Source organism: Tachyglossus aculeatus, chromosome 4 (genome assembly GCF_015852505.1).
Source record: "Tachyglossus aculeatus isolate mTacAcu1 chromosome 4, mTacAcu1.pri, whole genome shotgun sequence".
Classification (NCBI taxonomy): domain Eukaryota; kingdom Metazoa; phylum Chordata; class Mammalia; order Monotremata; family Tachyglossidae; genus Tachyglossus; species Tachyglossus aculeatus.
Window position 1 is genome coordinate 96,171,095 of NC_052069.1, and position 19,273 is coordinate 96,190,367.

General features: G+C 42.6%; 1 protein-coding gene across 1 annotated transcript in view; it reads right to left on the reverse strand.

Moving 5' to 3' along the window:
- Positions 1–9,043: 9,043 nt before the first annotated feature.
- ATP6V0D2 (ATPase H+ transporting V0 subunit d2) overlaps positions 9,044–19,273 on the reverse strand; it is a 30,239-nt gene continuing 20,009 nt past the window's right edge. Inside the window, exons 3-8 of the mRNA XM_038745993.1 lie at positions 16,602–16,780; positions 15,627–15,706; positions 13,853–13,930; positions 12,720–12,896; positions 12,355–12,432; positions 9,044–9,682 (exon numbers count right to left, since the gene is read on the reverse strand). Coding sequence (XP_038601921.1) covers positions 9,521–9,682; positions 12,355–12,432; positions 12,720–12,896; positions 13,853–13,930; positions 15,627–15,706; positions 16,602–16,780 — 754 coding nt within the window. The 3' untranslated portion in view covers positions 9,044–9,520. The remainder of the gene's footprint in view (positions 9,683–12,354; positions 12,433–12,719; positions 12,897–13,852; positions 13,931–15,626; positions 15,707–16,601; positions 16,781–19,273) is intronic.

Here is a 19,273-nt window from a genome sequence, read left to right on the forward strand (position 1 = left end):
CTGTAAGCTCCTTGAGAGCAGGGAACCTGTCTACCAACTCTGTTATATTGTACTCTCCCAAGCATTTAGTACAGTGCCCTGCGCACAGTAAGTGCTCAATAAATATGATTAATTGATGTCTTTTGGTGGTTTGTCTGAAAGCTACTGACGCTGGACATTTTCCCTCTGGAATCACCACCCTGGAAAATCTAACTGCAAAATCCCCAAGGAGCAAGTTCCATTCTATAAAAAGTCAGAAAAGTGTTTCTCCACTCTACTAGTCCCTGGATTTGCCCTGGGCATGATGAATTGCCAAAATCCCAGAGAAGAATCTCATTTTATTGGGCTGAAGCAATGGGCTGGTAGGTTGTCATTTTTTATTCAGATCTGATACTATGGATCCATCTGTCCTAGGACATGTGAGCAATACTAATAAATGATAAAATGTCTTGCTGTACATGTAACAAAGATGAGCTGTGATAAACAAACTGGATTCTAGCAGTTCTCCCACACTACTCATGAATCAATGGGCTTGATTTTTCCACGTTTGGCTCATGATCCATTGTGGAGATTTGGAATGGCTAGTTGGATGCCCAGATTAAACAACTCTGGACTTCTTTTGGGAAAATGCAATCAATTATTTATGAGATAAAGCCAAACCTCCTTCAGGTTTGATGCAGATATTTTGAAAGGGATTAGCCAACACAACATTTGAGGAAAGGTAATCCAAGCCAAATGGACTCAGAGCATCAGCTCATGTAAGAAGCTGGAAACTTTATATATGAGATTTTTAAACTGAAGATAAAAGAATAAACCCATGCCTAAAAACTGTGGATGGTACTATCAAATGTGAATGGGTGGGGAATCTCATGAATAGGAGAAATGGCGGGAGGGAAGTCTTGCCCTGTTTCCAATCCACTTCAAAATCAGGAAAGAATTTGTCAAACTTGGAAAAATTATTTAAATGCATGTCTTACCCACCTGCCCCCTTCATTTTCTCTTTTCTTTTCTGCAATTCACACAGATGTGAGTGCAGTTGGAGATAAAGTATGCTCTCCTTCTGGATTGTTTTACAAATATTTCCTAGCAACAAATTTCATAGCAACAAAGTTTTCACATATTTGTCATATTTTTCCTGAATCATTAATCTCTGAAACCACTGTCACTTTGCTGGTTCCATGAAATGCTATTACTAGACACTCACTGAGCTGCAAAATAATAAGATAAATGCACTTTAAAAAAACAGTGTAAAAATAAGTGGTTCAATTGTTCATGTAAAATCAATATTTTTTTCCAGTTTCTATGAATGTATTTATCTTAGCTAGTTATTCTTCTGCTACTCCTATGGAATTTTTCCAAAATTTTGTGATTCTGCCATCCCCTGTCCTTGGTTATCCAGATTTTCCATTTTTAAAGGCATTTTCAGATATCTATTGCTACAGAAAGATAGCCTTTGTCTAGAGTTTATGACATGAAACAGTCGTGATTCTGAATCCAAGTTACTGAGCTATGATGAGGAAATATGCCCAGCTAGCTTGATTTCTGGCAATTGTGGGCTACCTATGCCTCATCTGCAGGCAGCCAGGTTGTTAAATGGGTCAGGGGGCATCCCTAACTCAGTTGTACCATTTGCTGGGTTACAAATTAGGAAAATTACAGGCCTGCATCAGACAAAATGACTTCTAATGAACCAAAATCATTTGCCTCTGCATCAAAATGATTGTCCAATTATATGGAAAAAAAAACCCTTTTTATGTTTTCAATAACATCAATGTTCTGTAAAAGGGGACCATGAAAACAAGGTGGTTTTCCCAGGGGTCAGATAAGCCGAATTGTCAAGATTCAACAGACTCCAAATTCTGGTCAAAGGTTATTGTAAAACATTTCATTTTTTAATCATTATTGTGGAACTGAACCTTTGCCCACAAACTGTAAATTATTAAAAACAAATCCTCTGTCTCCTCAAAGATGCTGCCTTGGTAGTGTTTTTGCTTTCTTTAATTGCCTCCTGGCAGTTTCCCATTTCAAGTTAACTGTTTAAGCTAACTTTTTGGTCAGTATTTTCACTGATGCAGTGAGGAAGTGTGGGCTAGTGGAAAGAGCATGGGCCCCAGCCCGTCAGGGGAACTGGGGTCTACTTTCGGCTTTGCCACTTGCCTGCTGAGTGATCTCAGGCAAGTCACTTCACTTCTCTGTGGTTCAGTTTCCTCACCTGTGAAATGGGGAGTAAATACTTCTTTTCTCTCCCCCTAGACTATAAGTTCACCTCCGTATCAAACAGAAATTCTTCACCATTGGCTTTAAAACACTCAATCACCTTGCCTCCTCCTACTGTACCTTGTTACTCTCCTACTACAACCCAGCCAGCACACTTTTCTCCTCTAATGCTTTCTCACTGTACCACAATCTTGTTTATCTCACCACCAACCTCTCCCCACATCCTGCCTCTGGCCTAGAATGCCCTCCAACCTCATATCCTACAGATGATGATTCTCCCCCACTTCAAAGCTTTATTGAAGGCACATCTTCTTCAAGAGGGCTTCCCTGACCCAACCCTCCTTTCCTCTTCTCCCATTCTCTTCTGTATCCCCCCTCCCAGCCCCACAGCACCTATGTACATATCTGTAATTTACTTGTTAATATTAATGTCTGTCTCCCCTCTAGACTATAAGCTTGTTGTGCTCAGGGAATGTGTCTGTTTACTATGTACACTCCCAAGAGGTTAGTATAGTGCTCTGTATACAGTATGTGTTCAGTAAATACAACTGATTTAATATAACTGATTTACTGACTAACTGCCGGGGACTGTGTCCAATCTGATTATCCTGACATCTACTACTGCTTAACACACAGTAAAAATTTAACAAGTACCACAGTCATTATTATTATTAGTATCCTGATGCATTCAGTCTAACAAAATTTCTAGGTCATTTCTGGACCTCTTCCCATTTACACTTCAAAAATCTGGTAACCGATAGCAAACATTTACTCTGGGCTAGAATTTGGCACTAGTTCCTTAAAGGACCTATTTTTGCATGGTCTAGTGGATAGAGCACGGGCCTGGGAGTCAGAAGGACCTGGGTTCTAATCCCAGCTCCATCACTTGTCTGCTGTGTGACCTTGGGCAAGTCACTTCACTTTTCTGTGCCTCAGTTACCTAATCTTTAAAATGGAGATTAAGAGTGTGTGCCCCATGTGAGACAAGCTGATTAGCTTGCATCTCCCCCAGTGCTTAGGACAGTGCTTGACACATAGTAAGTACTTAAATACCATTATCACTGGAGAAGCAGTGTGGCTTAGTGGAAAGAGCCCGGGCTTTGGCCACCACTTACCAGTTGTGTGACTTTGGGCAAGTCACTTAACTTCTCTGGGCCTCAGTTACCTCATCTGTAAAATGGGGATGAAGACTGTGAGCCCCCCGTGGGACAACCTGATCACCTTGTTAACCTCCCCAGCACTTAGAACAGTGCTTTGCACATAGTAAGCACTTAAGAAATGCTATTATTATTATTATTATTAAGGAAAAGGAAAGCGCTTAGTACAGTGCTCTGCACACAGTAAGGGCTCAATAAATATGATTGAATGAATGAATAAATATCAGACCCTTAAACATCTCTACTGCTAGTTGATCAAGTCAGACTCCATTAATTCCATTAAGACTTAGCTTGACTAAACTTGTGTTGCTAGAGATAGGAACAGAATCAACATAGGTAATCTCAAAGTATTTTGCTATATGAATTTAGATTTTTCTTGAATTTACTGTTACAATTTACTCTTCTTTCTACTGCATTTGATTTTTGTCTTTGAGTGCAGACTTCTGAATATAATAACAATAATAATAATAATAATAATAATAATAATGGTATTTGTTAAGTGCTACTGTGTGCCAAGGACTGTTCTAAGTGCTGGGGTAGTTACAAGGTAATCAGGTTATCCCATGTGGGGCTCATTCATTCATTCAATCGTATTTATTGAGTGCTTACTGTGTGCAGAGCACTGTACTAAGCGCTTGGGAAGTACAAGTTGGCAACATATAGAGACGGTCCCTACCCAACAGCGGGCTCACAGTCTAGGAGGGGAAGACAGAGTACAAAACATATTAATAAAATAAAATAAATATAAAAGAGTAATAAATATGTACAAACATATGTACATATATACAGGTGCTTTGGGGAGGGGAAGGAGGTAAGGCGGGGGGGATGGGGAGGGAGATGAGGGGGAGAGGAAGGAGGGGGATCAATGTGGGAAGGCCTCCTGGAGGAGGTGAGCTCTCAGTAGGGCTTTGAAGGGAGGAAGAGAGCTAGCTTGGCGGATGTGTGGAGGGAGGACATTCCAGGCCTGGGGGATGACGTGGACAAAGCGGGGGTTGAAGAAGTCGGCCCTGTTGCTCACATGCAAGGGACCCTCCAGGTTGAGGCTCATAGTCTTAATCCCCATTTTACAGATGAGGTAACTGAGGTACAGAGAAGTTGAGTGGCTTACCCAAGGTCACACAGCAGACATGTGGCAGAGCCAGGATTCAATCGTATTTATTGAGCACTTACTGTGTGCAGAGCACTGTACTAAGCGCTTGGGAAGTACAAGTTGGCAACATATAGATTAGATATAGGATTAGAACCCATGTCTTCTGACTCAAGCTCTTTCCACTAAACCAAGCTAGTGACTCCTGTCATGCTTACAAGGATACTTGAGGGCTTCTATTTATCCTTTTTGATTTATACTTAATCCACTTTCATGCTTTGGGCCATAAAACAAAATTAAAGATGCCAATCGAGGGCAGTGTAGGTCACTGAGCTCTCCTGTGCCTTAGGCTTTGTCCTGCTGTTAGTGGATTTGGAATGCACTAGTGCAGAGAGGTTCTGTCCCAGCTGCCTTTTTTCTACACCACCTGCTTGACCTGGACTCTCGCTGCCAACGATAGCTAAGATGACTGCAGAGATGCGTTTGTAGATGCTAAAGTGACTCAGGGCCTTGGTCTTTTCCATTTTACCTTAGAGGCACTTTAAATAGTCTTTATTTCTAGGGTAATTCAGCCTGCCCCACCTGATGAAAGATTCCAATATTGAATGGCGGGTCAACATCTGTATCCGCTCACACTACTGTCACCGACTTCCAATACAGACCCATGTTACAGGGCCCAGCCATTTGGTGATGCTGAGCATCAGTAGATTGGGAAGCTCCTTGAAGGCAGGAATCAGGTCTACCAACTCTACTGTATTGTATTCTCCCAAGCACTCAGTGGTACAATGCAGTGCACAGTGTAAGCACTCAATAAATGTTACTGGCTGGTTGACTACACCTCTAAAGATAGAGAAGCAGCATGACCTAGCGGAAACAGCATGTGCCTGAGAGTCAGAGGACCTAGGCTCTAATCCTGGCTCTGCCATGGGTCTTCTGTGTGACCTTGAACAAGTCACTTAACTTCTATGTGCCTCAGATACCTCACCTGTAAAATCGGGATTAAATCCTATAAGCCCCATGTGGGATAGGGACTGTATCCAACATGATTAACTTGTATCTACCCCAGCATTTAGGACAATGTTTGGCACAAACCAAGTGCTTAACAAGCACTATAATTAGTACTTGTGCTACAGTTTTTATTATTTCCTTTCTCGCAGTCTCATTCCCAAGCACTTAGTACAGTGCTCTGCACACAGTAAGCACTCAATAAATGCAATTGAATGAATGAATTTCTTCCAGGCCCTAAATCCCTAGGGCCAGTGTAATATAACCAGATGTGCTCATCCTCTGCTTTCTCAATCATGCATCCAATACTTTAATGAACAGTTAAATGGCCTTCTTCATGGCATTGATTCAGATTTATCTTCCTATGTCAAATTATTTCCATATGTAGAAAATCGTAAGACAGTTCATCTTCAACTGAGGTTTCGCTAGCAAATTACCAAGGCCAATATTATTACTCAATAATGTTAAAGGGGAGGAGTAGAGACCCTAACAGATGCTTTGGCAGTTTTCTACTATAATAAGAATTCCTTGGAAGCTGGTCATATTAAGTATCACCAGGAGTCGTGGAACAGACACATCAGATACGCCTGGTCAATAAAATTGCTTAGTAGCATGACATTCAATTGATTGCAGGTAATTAGAGCTGAGAAGCACTGGGGAGGTGAAAAATGAAGCAAAATGAAAAGATCTGAGCAGGCTGAAGAGCAGAAACATCAGCAAGGGAAAGCCATTAGCCCCAGAAAGTAAATGAGGCAAAGACAGGCTAATCCCTGAACTACCAAACTGGGTTTGTATTGAACACCTTCTTCGAGCATTTGGAACCATCACTCCTGCTCAATTCAGGCCCTATTGGCAGGTCTAGCTCTCCCCACACATCTCTTGGAGTTGGCCATGCTCATGTTCCTTGGGCCTCTCCTTTCATCAATTCCAACTCCCATTCCTGCCTGCCATAGATTGCTCCACCCCTGATTCCATCCCCTCATAGCCCTCACCACATTGCACCACCTTGAACCCCAAGGGCCTCCTTCTCACCTCTAGGTCACCTGTCAAGACCTCTGACAGTGTGGGACTACCCCCGACCCTCACCAAATACTGCTCTTTCTCTGGGTCCTGAACCACCAAATAATAATTATAATAATTACAGTACTTGTTAAGCACTATGTGCCAAGCACCGTTCTAAACACAGGGGTTGATATAAACTAATCAGATTGGACACAGTCAATACCCCCATATGGGGCTCACAATCTTAATCCCCATTTTACAGATGAGGTCACTGAGGCCCAGAGAAGTTAAGTGACATGCCCAAGGTCACACAGCAGACTTGTGGCAGAGCAGGAATTAGAGCCTGGGTCCTTCTGACTCCCAAACCCATGCTCTATCCACTAGGCCACACTGCTTCTCAATTCTGTATCCTTCATCCTCCTTAATATTAACCCTGCCTACACCTCCCCTTTAGTCCAGCTGTGCTCCCCTTTCCTCTAGCTCTGACTCCCAGCCACTCCAAAAGCACTACCAGAACTCTATCGTTGCTGCCCACTCCAAATTGTTCCCATGTCCTCCCAAGAATTCTGGGTCTCCTTCCTGTCCCAACCCCAAGCTGTCTTTAGCCCCTTATTGGGGTTTGTGTTCACACTATCTGTAAAACAACTTCAGATTGCATCAGGTAGGACATAAGAGCTGTGCCATAACCAGAGTCAAGACTCAGTAAAAATGCAGAGGAGGTTAGTGGTAAACATTTTTTTTTAAAATAGCATTTGTTCAGCTCTTACTATGTGCCAGGCACTGTACTATGCCCTGAGGTAGATACAAGCTAATCAGGTTGGACACAGTCCCTGTCCCACAAAGAGCTCACAATCTTAATCGCCATTTTACAGACGAAGTAACCAAGGCCCACAGAAGTGATATGATTTGCCCAAGATCACACAGCAGACATGTGACAGAGCCAGGATTAGAATCCTGATCCCTCCAACTCCAAAGCCTGTGCTCTATCTACCAGGCCACACTGCTTCTCATTCAGCTGGGAAATGCAGTTGGAAAATCCAGGGTATAGAAATGTTGGCCCACCATTCCCAAGACCATTCAGGGTTTAAGCAAGTGAGAGAAGTTTTGGGACAAGAACTCTTGGAGTAGAGGGCAGGGAAGCAGGGCAATTGGGGGTTAGGATCATTCATTCATTTTATTTATTGGGCACTTATTGTGTGCAGAGCACTTTCCTAAGTGATTAGGGGAGTATACTATGACAATAAACAGACACATCACCTGCCCATGGGCCCTGGGAAGCAGGGAGGAGAGGAAGGGGCTACTCTGGTTTTCATTTTTGAGTCATGTTGATCAGAATCACTTAACATCTGGGATGTGAGTTTTGCCTTGATGACAGTCCATATGTTGATATTTTGATTTTGCAACATCAAGGGAGAGGGATGACAGAGCTACTACTTGCTAGAGGTTTCAGTGTGACGTTTTGAAACATACATAAGGATAAAAGGTTGGTCTAAGGCTAAAAATGCCATTTTACCAGGGGTCAGAAATCAGTCAGTAAATGGTACTTTTTGAGTGCTTATTATGTGCAGAACTCTGTACTAAGCTCTTGGAAGAGTACAACAGAGTTAGCAGATATGTTTCCTGCCCTCACCGCGCTTAGAGTCTAGAGGAATGCCTAGGAACGTTTCTAAAGTGCAGCTGGCCTTATCCATACCAACTCTGTCATCTTTCTGGGTGAGAAATCAAATCTTTCTTCAAATTTCTACCCACTGTCCTGTAACTGCCTTAAAAATACCCGTAACAGCTCTATTCCAGTAGACTGTGAGCTCCTTAGGGACAGGGATCCTGTTTACTACCTCTATTGTGCTTTCCCACTTAGGCTTAGTGGAAAGAGCCCAGGCTTGGGAGTCAGAGGTTGTGGGTTCTAATCCCACTTTCACCACTTAGCTGTTTGACCTTGGGCAAGTCACTTAACTTCTCTGTGCCTCAGTTCCCTCATCTGTAAAATGGGGATGAAGACTGTGAGCCCTATGTGGGACAACCTGATTAACTTGTATCTACCCCAGCTCTTAGAACAGTGCTTGGCACTTAGTAAGCGCTTAAACAAATACCAACATTATTATTCTTATTATTACTTAGGACACCTGCTCACTGTAAGCACTCAGTACCATTGCTTGATTGATATTGTAAATATCTACCAAGAGTTTTTTTTCCAAAATAGACCCAATGTGGGCAAGGTTTTGGGCTTTGTTAAAATTGCTATTTTAAAACTATTTTTTACCCTTCTTATATAAATGTCCTCAATTACATAGCAAGCACAGTAGTTAGAATTATACACAGCTACTTTTGTTCTTCATTGGTGAACAAAGGGAGGTAATTATCCTTATTTTCAACATTTCCTCCCCCTCTTTCCAGGCAGCAATCTGGCCAGAGTTACTCCCACCGAGACAGGCCCAGGGAACACTTACTGGGAAAACTGGATTCAGTGATGATATTCTGTTGGATGAATGAAACAATAATACAGTTAGCCCTTTGTTTTTCTTTTCAGAGCAAAGAATGAAGGGCTAATATCTTGCAACGATTCATACTTTTTAAAACTCAAAACAGGGAGAAACAGTAGCTTTTTAAATAGTGGATTTAATGGCAAACTAATTCTTCAGGGAAAAAAAAAACTAATTCTGAGTTGTTTCTTTAAAGATTTACAAAACCACCACATCACGATAGTTTAGTAAGGTCAACACAATTGTGGCAATGTGCTATTATTCTTAAAAAACAAAACAGAACACAAGAGAAGCAGCTGTAAGCTTGAAAACTATGATTTGGATTAATTACAGTTAAGTGAGGAGAGGTTGGTGATCCGTATGATACAAATGTAGAAAAAGTGATTTCTTCTTTCACCAAAATTTATTTACTATTTCAGTGCTTATTTAGAGTGCTTACAAGAGATGTGATGGCTATGAAGTGATGACTTGATTAATATAGTGCACTCCAGATAATCTGATAACATTTCCTCCATTATTTTCCCTAATAACTGCCCCTCTCCTTTAATATGTACCATCTATCACAAGCTATTCTGGCTTTATGACCATCTGAATTACAAAATCGGAATGTAACTGTTAATTTTGGCTCGATGTCTCTGGGAAATGCATTCAGCAATCCAGACAATATTTCTCATTTCTTGTTCCTTCAGCTTTATGTATGCATAAAATACTCCAAAATGGAATTGCCTGTTGAAGGCGAGCACATTCATTTGAACCTAAGACAAAAAAAGAAATAAATATATTAATCTTGCATTGAAAATTCTGAATTTATGAAAAGGCACTGAGTATGGCTTGGTCAAAAATATTTCCTCATCCTGCTGTTTTACACTCTCACATTAAAGTCAGGACCGGTCAATGTTTTGGACCCAGATAGCCACTCTTGACAACTTGCCTGGCACTCAATGATGAAGTCAGTTAGCCAATAAACATCAGGTTCTCCAAAAGTAAAACAGAAAGGTCCATCTGCTGAACACACAAGTTGCAAAAAGCCTTGCTTGGTCCACCAGCTTTTTTTGACCATTAGCATTTGTTAAGCTATGTGCCAAGCATGCCAGGGTAGATTCATGTCAATTAGGTTTGACACAGTCCCTGTCCCACATTGGGGCTCAGTTTAGAGAAGACAGAGGGGTAGAGGAGCCAGGGGGCCTCTCCTCTTTCTTACTAAAGGCATCTGAGGTGAGGACCTCTAAGTTGGGTTGACTTGATGCTCCTCTTGAATGTAGCTAGAGCTGCAGGGAGGGGAATTAATAATAATAATAATAATAATGATGGTATTTGTTAGGCGCTGACTGTGTTAAGCACTGGGGTTGATACAAGCTAATCAGGTTGGACACAGTCCCACATGGGGCTCACAGTCTTAGTCCCCATTTTCCAGATGCGACAACTGAGGTACAGAGAAGTGAAATGACTTACCCAAGGTCACACAGCAGACATGGGGTGGAGCCACTGTGGGAGGAAGTGATTGGGGGAGAAAATAGTGCTCTGTCCTGCCTTTCCCACGTGGGACAGGGACTAAGTCCAACCTGATTTACTTGTATCCACCCCAACACTTAACACAGTACCTGCCACACAGTAAGTGCTTAACAAATACCAGAATTATTATTATTATTATATATGACAGTCCACCACTCCTGATCAATAGATGGCATTTGAGTGCTGACTGTGCACAGACCACTGTACGAAGCACTTGGGAGAATATTATATGGGTTGGAAGATATACTCCTTGCCCATGAGGAGCATAACTCTCCCCATTTGCAAACCCCTCCTAAAAAATCTGCATCTGCGCATCAGGCAGAAACTCCTCACCCTGGGCTTCAAGGCTCTCCATCACCTCACCCCCTCCTACCTCACCTCCCTTCTCTCCTTCTACAGCCCAGCCCGTACCCTCCGCTCCTCTGCCGCTAATCTCCTCACCGTGCCTCGTTCTCGCCTGTCCTGCGTCGACCCCCGGCCCACATCATCCCCCTGGCCTGCAATGCCCTCCCTCCCAACATCCGCCAAGCTAGCTCTCTTCCTACCTTCAAGGCCCTACTGAGAGCTCACCTCCTCCAGAAGGCCTTCCCAGACTGAGCCCCCTCCTTCCTCTCCCCATTGTCCCCCTCTGCATCCCCCTGTTTTACCTCCTTCCCTTCCCCACAGCACCTGTATGTATGTATATGTTTGTACATATTTATTACTCTATTTATTTATTTATTTTACTTGTACATATCTATTCTATTTATTTTATTTTGTTAATATGTTTGGTTTTGTTCTCTGTCTCCCCCTTCTAGACTGTGAGCCCACTGTTGGGTAGGGACTGTCTCTACATATTGCCAACTTGTACTTCCCAAGCGCTTAGTACAGTGCTCTGCACACAGTAAGTGCTCAATAAATACAATTGATTGATTGATTTAAAAAATCAGCTCTCCTCCAAGAGGGCTTCCCTAAGTCTTCATACCCCTACTTGCCGTCCCCTCAGTCACCTATGCACTTTGCTGTGTATCCCTAAGCACTTTGGTAGCCACCTCAACCCCAAAGCACATATGTACATTATCCTTTTATTCTACTTATTTCCCCCTATTTGTAATTTATTTTAATGTAGACCGTAAGCTCCTGGTGAGCAGGGATAGTGTATACTGGCTTAGCATGGGCCTGGGAATCAGAAGGATCGGGATTATAATCCTGATTCCACCATGTATCTGCTGTGTGACCATGGGCAAGTCACTTCACTTCTGGGCAAGTCACTTCACTTCTCTGTGCCTCAGTTACCTCATCAGTAAAATAGGGATAAGAATGTGAGCCTTATGTGAGGGACTGTGTCCAAACTGATTAACTTGTATCTACCCCAGTGCTTAGAATAGTGCTTGGCATATAGTAAGTGCTTAATATGTACCATAATTATTATTATCATTGTTATAACTTTCCCAAGTAATAACAATAATAATAATAATAATAATGGCATTTGTTAAGTGCTTACTATGTGCCAAGCACTATTCTAAGCACTGGGGGGATACAAGGTAATCAGGTTGTCCCACATGGGGCTCACGGTGTTAATCCCCATTTTACAGATGAGATAACTGAGGCACAGAGAAGTTAAGGGATTTGCCCAAAGTCACACAGCTAAGTGGCAGAGCCAGGATTAGAACCCCTGACCTCTGAGTCCCAGCCCATGCTCTTTCCTTTGAGCCATGCTGCTTCTCTAGTAGAGTGCTGTGCACCCAATAAGCACTCAGTAAATGTCATTCATTGATTGATCAATCCTGGTAGCCCTGTGCTCCCAGAAGACAACCTCATTTTGTTGACCTGTGTTTATTTTGATACAAGGCACAATAAGCAACAAGAAGCACGATCCAGAACCAGAAATAAATGTAAGATAACAGAATAATGGATTTTATACTACTTTTCTTACCTCATGTTCATAAAATGCATCTTCTAGGGTTTTTCCTCCACTGCCATCCCCTAATGCTTCAAACAAAGGCTTGTACTCCTTAACAGAAAAGGGAAGTTTCTCAGTCATGAGTTTTTACAACATCCAAACAATACTGCATCAAATACTTCTTCAAGATTAATGGAGGGAGAGTCTAGAATCTTTCACTTCTCTTCACCAGTAGGGAGAAACTATTTTTGGATGCACTAAAAGGAACAAAGATTAAAATTGCTCAATAAAGAGTGTATATTTTATTATATTAAAGATCCATTTCTAAACTCAGTTGGGAGAACATGGTAGCCCCCATAGGAGAAAATAGGCTGCAGGTGGTCACCATGCATACATACCCCATAATAATCGGCCACATTCTTCATTTGCTCAAAATCTTCTGCTTGGGCGAGGAGGCGTAACCCTTCTGGATAAAGTTTACCACAGGTTGGATACAGAGTCTCTCGTTCACTTTTGGTCAGCTCAGTGCCAAATGAATTAAGCGTGATGATAAAAGCACGTCTGTCGGCCTCAAACTTAATTGATAAAACATAAAAGGTTTCAGAAAAAAAAAAAATCAAGCCATCTGCTAAACTCGATTCATGTAACAGTAGACCATTTTGCCAATCCATTTCTCAAGCAATTTGTTTTCCTTTCCTGACATCTGGATATGGGGTAAAAATGTGGCCATTGGAGGTTTTTAAACAGGGGGTGGATTATATAGCTGGAGATCATTTCCCTTGTCCTTGCCTACAAGTGTACAAAAATAACATTTATCAGGCTTCCCTTGCCAGCAAGCAAAGCCTCAGAGATAAGAAAGTGATTACGCTTATCTAAATGACTCTCCATTGATGAATTGTCACTAGAAAGTTCAGTGGTGATAGATACTCATTAACTACATCTCCCTTTTAAAGTCCAGGGTTGAAGAAAGGGCAGATTGGAGCAGCTCCTTCTTCCTCCAAAGAGGACATTGCTGGAAGATATTTAAGCCAACTTTGGCCAAGGATGAGAGAATACATTTTATTCAGATTAGAGCTGGGCTCCTCTCCACGCTTCCCTTTCACGTGCAGATTCACCTTGAATACTACAGAAATGGGAACTCAAGGCCCAGACGGACAAGCTGGAACATTCCAACAACATCAGCAGGCAAAAAACCAATGGGCGTTTACTGAGCACAATCCAGGGAGGCTGAAAATTACCAACATACTTCCCAGCCAAAGTCTGACTGCTCAATTTACTCTGGTATTGTTGCATTCCTGCACATGGTTTAGAGTAATTGCAGGAAAAGAAGCCTCATGGGTTAGAAAGGGAACAGGTAAATGCTTTAAAATAACTGAGACGCCTCTAATGTACATCTCTTGGCATAAATTGGCATATGTTGCCAACTTGTACTTCCCAAGCGCTTAGTACAGTGCTCTGCACACAGTAAGCGCTCAATAAATACGATTGAATGAATGAATGAATAAAAAAAAAATGAAGACTGCTTTCTTACCTCCAAAATCGGGCACATTATTTCTGCTGTGACATCCCCATGAGCTTTGCAGAATTTGTAGAAAGCTTCAAGGTAAGACTTTAAAAAAAGAAACAAGGTGCAAAGAACTATGTGTTTGACTTTTAGAAATCTGAGAGATCAGCTCCTGATTATTTTTCTGGGTATGGGAATAGCAGCCCCCTCCCAGCACCCCCGCCCACACCATCCATACATACACACACACACACACACACACACACGCACACACACACACACACACACACTCTCTCTCTCCAAATTATTCCTCAAAATTACATTTGGCAAATACATTGAATGCACACATTTCACAACACAGACTGGAACACAGGGTTAATGTTATCAGGGATTGTGTCCCACAGGCAGGGTCAATATTGGGGGCATCACATACAAGTCCCCTAACTCTAGGAACCTTGAGATCACCACATCTGCCTGAGGATTGGACTGCAATGTTGGATTTTCCACATGCAGCCATATCTCCCCACCCCACTGTGACCCCGGGGAAAGGAGGAAACGGGGAAAGTATGGGAGGTCAGACAGACTGTCAGGGGGATAAAAGAAGGTAAAACCAGCAGCAGTCAAATAGGTGGACTTCCAAGTGAATTGGGATGGAGGCCTGAGAATGAAATCTCTTGGAAAAATACCCTGCCAACAATACCTCAGCCTAATGTTTCTCAGCCCTCTGAATTGAATTGTACCAAATGCACCAAGATCAAATCCGGTATCCTACCTGGCTCATGAGGCAGGGACACTAACACGGTTGCGAGCCAGACAGAGTCATGAGAAGGATTTTCATTTGTTCAAACCCAGCTGCTGTGTAAAGCTTAATCAATCAACTGTACTGAGCGTTGACTGTGTGCAGAGAGCTGTACTAAGTGCTTGTACAATATAACAGAATTGGCTCATGTTCTCTGCTCAAAACCAGCTTACAGTCTAGAGGAGAAGTTATAAAGCTATACATGTTTGATGAGTTGAAATCTGTGCTGCGGACAGCCAGCCCTCAGAATGCTGGAGGGACACCGATTTCTTGCGGAGTACACAAAATCAAACCTTAATCTTAATTTATTTTGCTTATAATTAATCCAAAGAGCAGCCAGACTCAAAGAAGTGTGTGAATAATAATAAAAAACAATAACTATAATTATTAAGCACTTATGTGCCAGGGACTGTAGTGGAGACAAGATAATCAGATTGGATAGTCCCTGTACCACAGAGGACTTGTGATGCAAAAAGCAGGGAAACAGGTGTTTTATCTTCCTTTAACAGATGAGGAAACAGAGAAGTTCCATGACTTGTCCAAGGTCACTCAGCAGGCTAATGGTGGAACTGGGCCTTGAACCTGACTCTGGATCCCACAGTTCCATGCTATTTTCTACTAGGCAATCCTTTCTTTAATTTTAAAAATCATCCTTAAAACATTCACCCAACAATTCTCATTTTAGCCTCAGCAAATGATTAAAATTGTTGCTTACACAGTAAGATGGTGCTTGACCTTTGTAGAAAGATAGTGCAGGCGTGAAAAATTTGTCTATGACAGTCTCTGAAATTACCCTAAATAAACCTAAAGACATCAGAATAGGGCCCATGCTACAAATAAACTAAAATGGGGTGACTTCACACTAGGGCTTTGAAGTTCATACTGCTGTTTGGATTATTGGAGACTGACATTGGCTATAACTCGTTTTAGTACCATAATTTCTTCCTAAGAGCTCATTTTCAAAGAACTATAAACAACTACATATTTCAAGAAATATTTTACCTTGTATAACTTGTTACGCATAATTTCAATATTCAGTTCATTAAGAGTATTTTCAGACATGCAGTCTTGGAAAAAAGGAGCTGAAAGAAGAGATGTCACAGGATAAAACCATAAGCACTAACTGGGAAAACCTTTGATCCAAATCCACATAAGCACTTTTCTCCCCTCTGAGAAGAGACTGGGGGGAGAGGTTCTTTGTTATTTTACAGAATTAATGGAGACTTCTTTGAACGAGAAATATGCAGAAAGATATAATCACTGTAATAATTCCTTTGTGTTCTGTAACAGGAACTGACCTTTATAATGAGTGGCTGGCAGGTCTAATTGCTAAGTGGGAAATTGTATCAATCATTCTTTGGGCCTTTTATTTTAAACAGTTGTCACCACAACAAATGACAATATAGTATGAAATTTTGAAAAAAAAATCAATTCTCACAGATAATTGAGAGAACCTGCAGAGCAGCTGATAAGTGTCAGTTCTGTACTGGAATCTCAAGTAGGCCAGTGAAACTGCAAGGTGAAACTGCAAGGTTAAATTACTGTTCCTGCAAATACAACGTTTGCAAAAATGATGAGGGTGTTTTTTTTTAATGGTATTTGTCAAATTCTTTGTGCCAGGCACTGTAAAGATACAAACTTGTCAGGTAGGACACAATCCATACCCCACATGGAGATCACAATCTTAACCCCCATTTTACAGATCGAATAACAGGCACAGAGAAGTTAAGGGACTTGCCCAAGATCACAGCAAAAATGACAAAGGCGGTTTTAAAACTCAGGTCCTTTTGACTTTCAGGCCCATGCTCTATCCACTAGACTGTGCTGCCTCTTTACATTCTATTGCCATCCACCCATCACCTATTCATATTCATGCAACCATCACATTCCCTATGAAATAAGTGTGAACTCAAATGAGCTTTCCAAACACTTGGAAGACACCCGAAGACAATTATGGACTATCTGGCATTTTAATACCTAATGGTGTTTCAACCAGAACAGCATTAAACAGATCAGAGGATGTCTCAGCAATGTTGACCGCTTCCATTTCCATGAAACTGCCCAAAGGGTGGCACTTCAGAAGAATTTCATTTACAGACTTTTTTTGCAATGTCCCATTGATCAGCAGAATCACATTGTCAATCATGTAACTGCACCTGGTTTGGATAGAAAAATGATCTTACTAAGGATAGAAATGGCTTAACATCAACAAGAACAGCCCAACCATAAAGACCAAATGCAGCCTGGGTGTTCAACACTTTCTAATACAAAATTTTATTATGATCATTTGTGCTTTAATTCCCTGTTGAATCTTAAAGTAGGTTCATGGCTGGTCATTGGAGTTTGAAATGAACTCAGTCATGGAGGACTAAGAGTTTGACACCACAAGAGGATAAAGGTATTTTTTTCCTCCAAACTTAATAATAATAATAATAATAATAATAATAATAATGGTATTTGTTAAATGCTTACTATGTGCCAGGCACTGTCCTAAGCGCTGGGGTTGGGCACAGTCCCTGTCCCACATAAGGCTCACAGTCTTAATACCCATTTTATAGATGAGGGAACTGAGGCCCAGAGAAGTTAAGTGCCTTGCCCAAAGTGACATGACAAGTGGCGGAGCCGGAATTGAAACCCATAACCTTCTTACTCCTAGGCCTGTGCTCTATCCACAAGGCCACATTCTCAGCTTCTTCTTCCCCAGACATTGAAGAGCAAAGTCCTTAGATTCTTGATATTCCCACTTCTTTCATGTTCTCTTTGGGAATTTATAGTAATAATAATAATAATAATAATAATAATAATAATAATAATAATAATAATGGTATTTGTTAAGCACTCTCCCACTTTCCCAGACTCACCGGAAAAGGAGGAGGTGTCAGTTTCCTCCTCGCCCCCCAGTGTCGCTTTCGCACTATCCCTCCTCCCCCTTCCCTTCCCTTCCTTTGAAGCTCACATTCGCCTCTACCACCCCCTCCAGATTCTTGTAGCCGTCATCTACCGCCCCCTCCCCCCGGCCCCACCTCCAACTTCTTTAATAATTTTGACCCCTTCCTCACCTTCTTTCTCTCCTTTTCCATGCCCACTCTGATCCTCAGAGACTTCAACATCCACGTGGATATCCCTGGTGACTCCTCTGTCGCCCACCTTCTATCTCTCCTTGATGCTGCCAACCTCTTGCTCCACCCCACCTCACCCACTCAGCAACTTGGTCACACCCTCGACCTCATCATCTCCTACCACTGCACTGTCTCCACCCTCCCCAACTCTGAAATCCCTCTCTCTGATCATAATCTTCTCACGTGCCTCCTCACTCACACTCCTTTCCCCTGTAAATCCATATTACTCCCTCACAGAGATCTCCACTCGCTTGACCCCATCCATCTTTCTGAGCACCTCATACCCCACCTCGCCTCCCTTTCCTCTCTACCCAGTCTTGATGATCAGATTACTTTCTACTGAGCTAGACTCGCTAGCTCCCCTTTCCCTTCGCCACTGTCGTACCACTAACCCACAGCCCTGGATCACTGCCACTGTCCGCCTCCTTCGCTCTTATGCTCAAGCTGCCGAACGCTGCTGGCGAAAGTCTAAACACCATGCCAACCTCGTTCACTTCAAGTTTATCCTTTCCTGCCTTAACTCAGCCCTCTCCTCTGCCAGACAAAACTATTTCTCCTCCCTTATTGACACCCATGCCCATCATCCCCGTTAGCTCTTCCGTACATTCAACTCCCTTCTCAGGCCCCCGGTTCCTCCCCCTCCTCCTTCCCTCACTCACAATGATCTGGCCTCCCACTTCATTAATAAAATTAAATCCATCAGGTCTGACCTCCCCAAAGTCACTCCCCACCCTTCTCCAACCCTCTGGCTCTCAACACTCTCCGCTACTCTCCCATCCTTCCCAGCAGTATCCTCAGAGGAGCTCTCCTCCCAAGTGCTACTCTGGCCACCTGTGCTTCTGATCCCATTCCCTCTCATCTCATGAAATCTCTAGCTCCATCCCTTCTCCCCTCCTTAACTTCCATCTTCAACTGCTCACTCTCCACTAGTTCCTTCCCCTCTGCCTTCAAACATGCCCATGTCTCTCCCATCCTAAAAAAACCCTCTCTTGACCCCACCTCACCTTCTAGTTATCACCCCATCTCCCTCCTACCATTCCTTTCCAAACTCCTTGAACAACTCATCTACACGCGCTGCCTCGAATTCCTCAACACCAACTCTCTCCTCGACCCCCTCCAATCTGGCTTCTGTCCCCTACATTCCATGGAAACTGCCCTCTCAAAGGTCACCAATGACCTCCTGCTTGCCAAATCCAACGGCTCATACTCTATCCTAATCCTCCTTGACCTTTCAGCTGCCTTCGACACTATGGACCACCCCCTTCTCCTCAACATGCTATCCAACCTTGGCTTCACAGACTCCGTCCTCTCCTAGTTCTCCTATCTCTCCGGTCATTCATTCTCAGTCTCTTTTGCAGGCTCCTCCTCCCCCTCCCATCCCCTTACTGTGGGGGTTCCTCAAGGTTCAGTTGTTGGTCCCCTTCTGTTCTCAATCTACACTCATTCCCTTGGTGAACTCATTCATTCCCACGGCTTCAACTATCATCTCTACACTGATGACACCCAAATCTACATCTCTGCCCCTGCTCT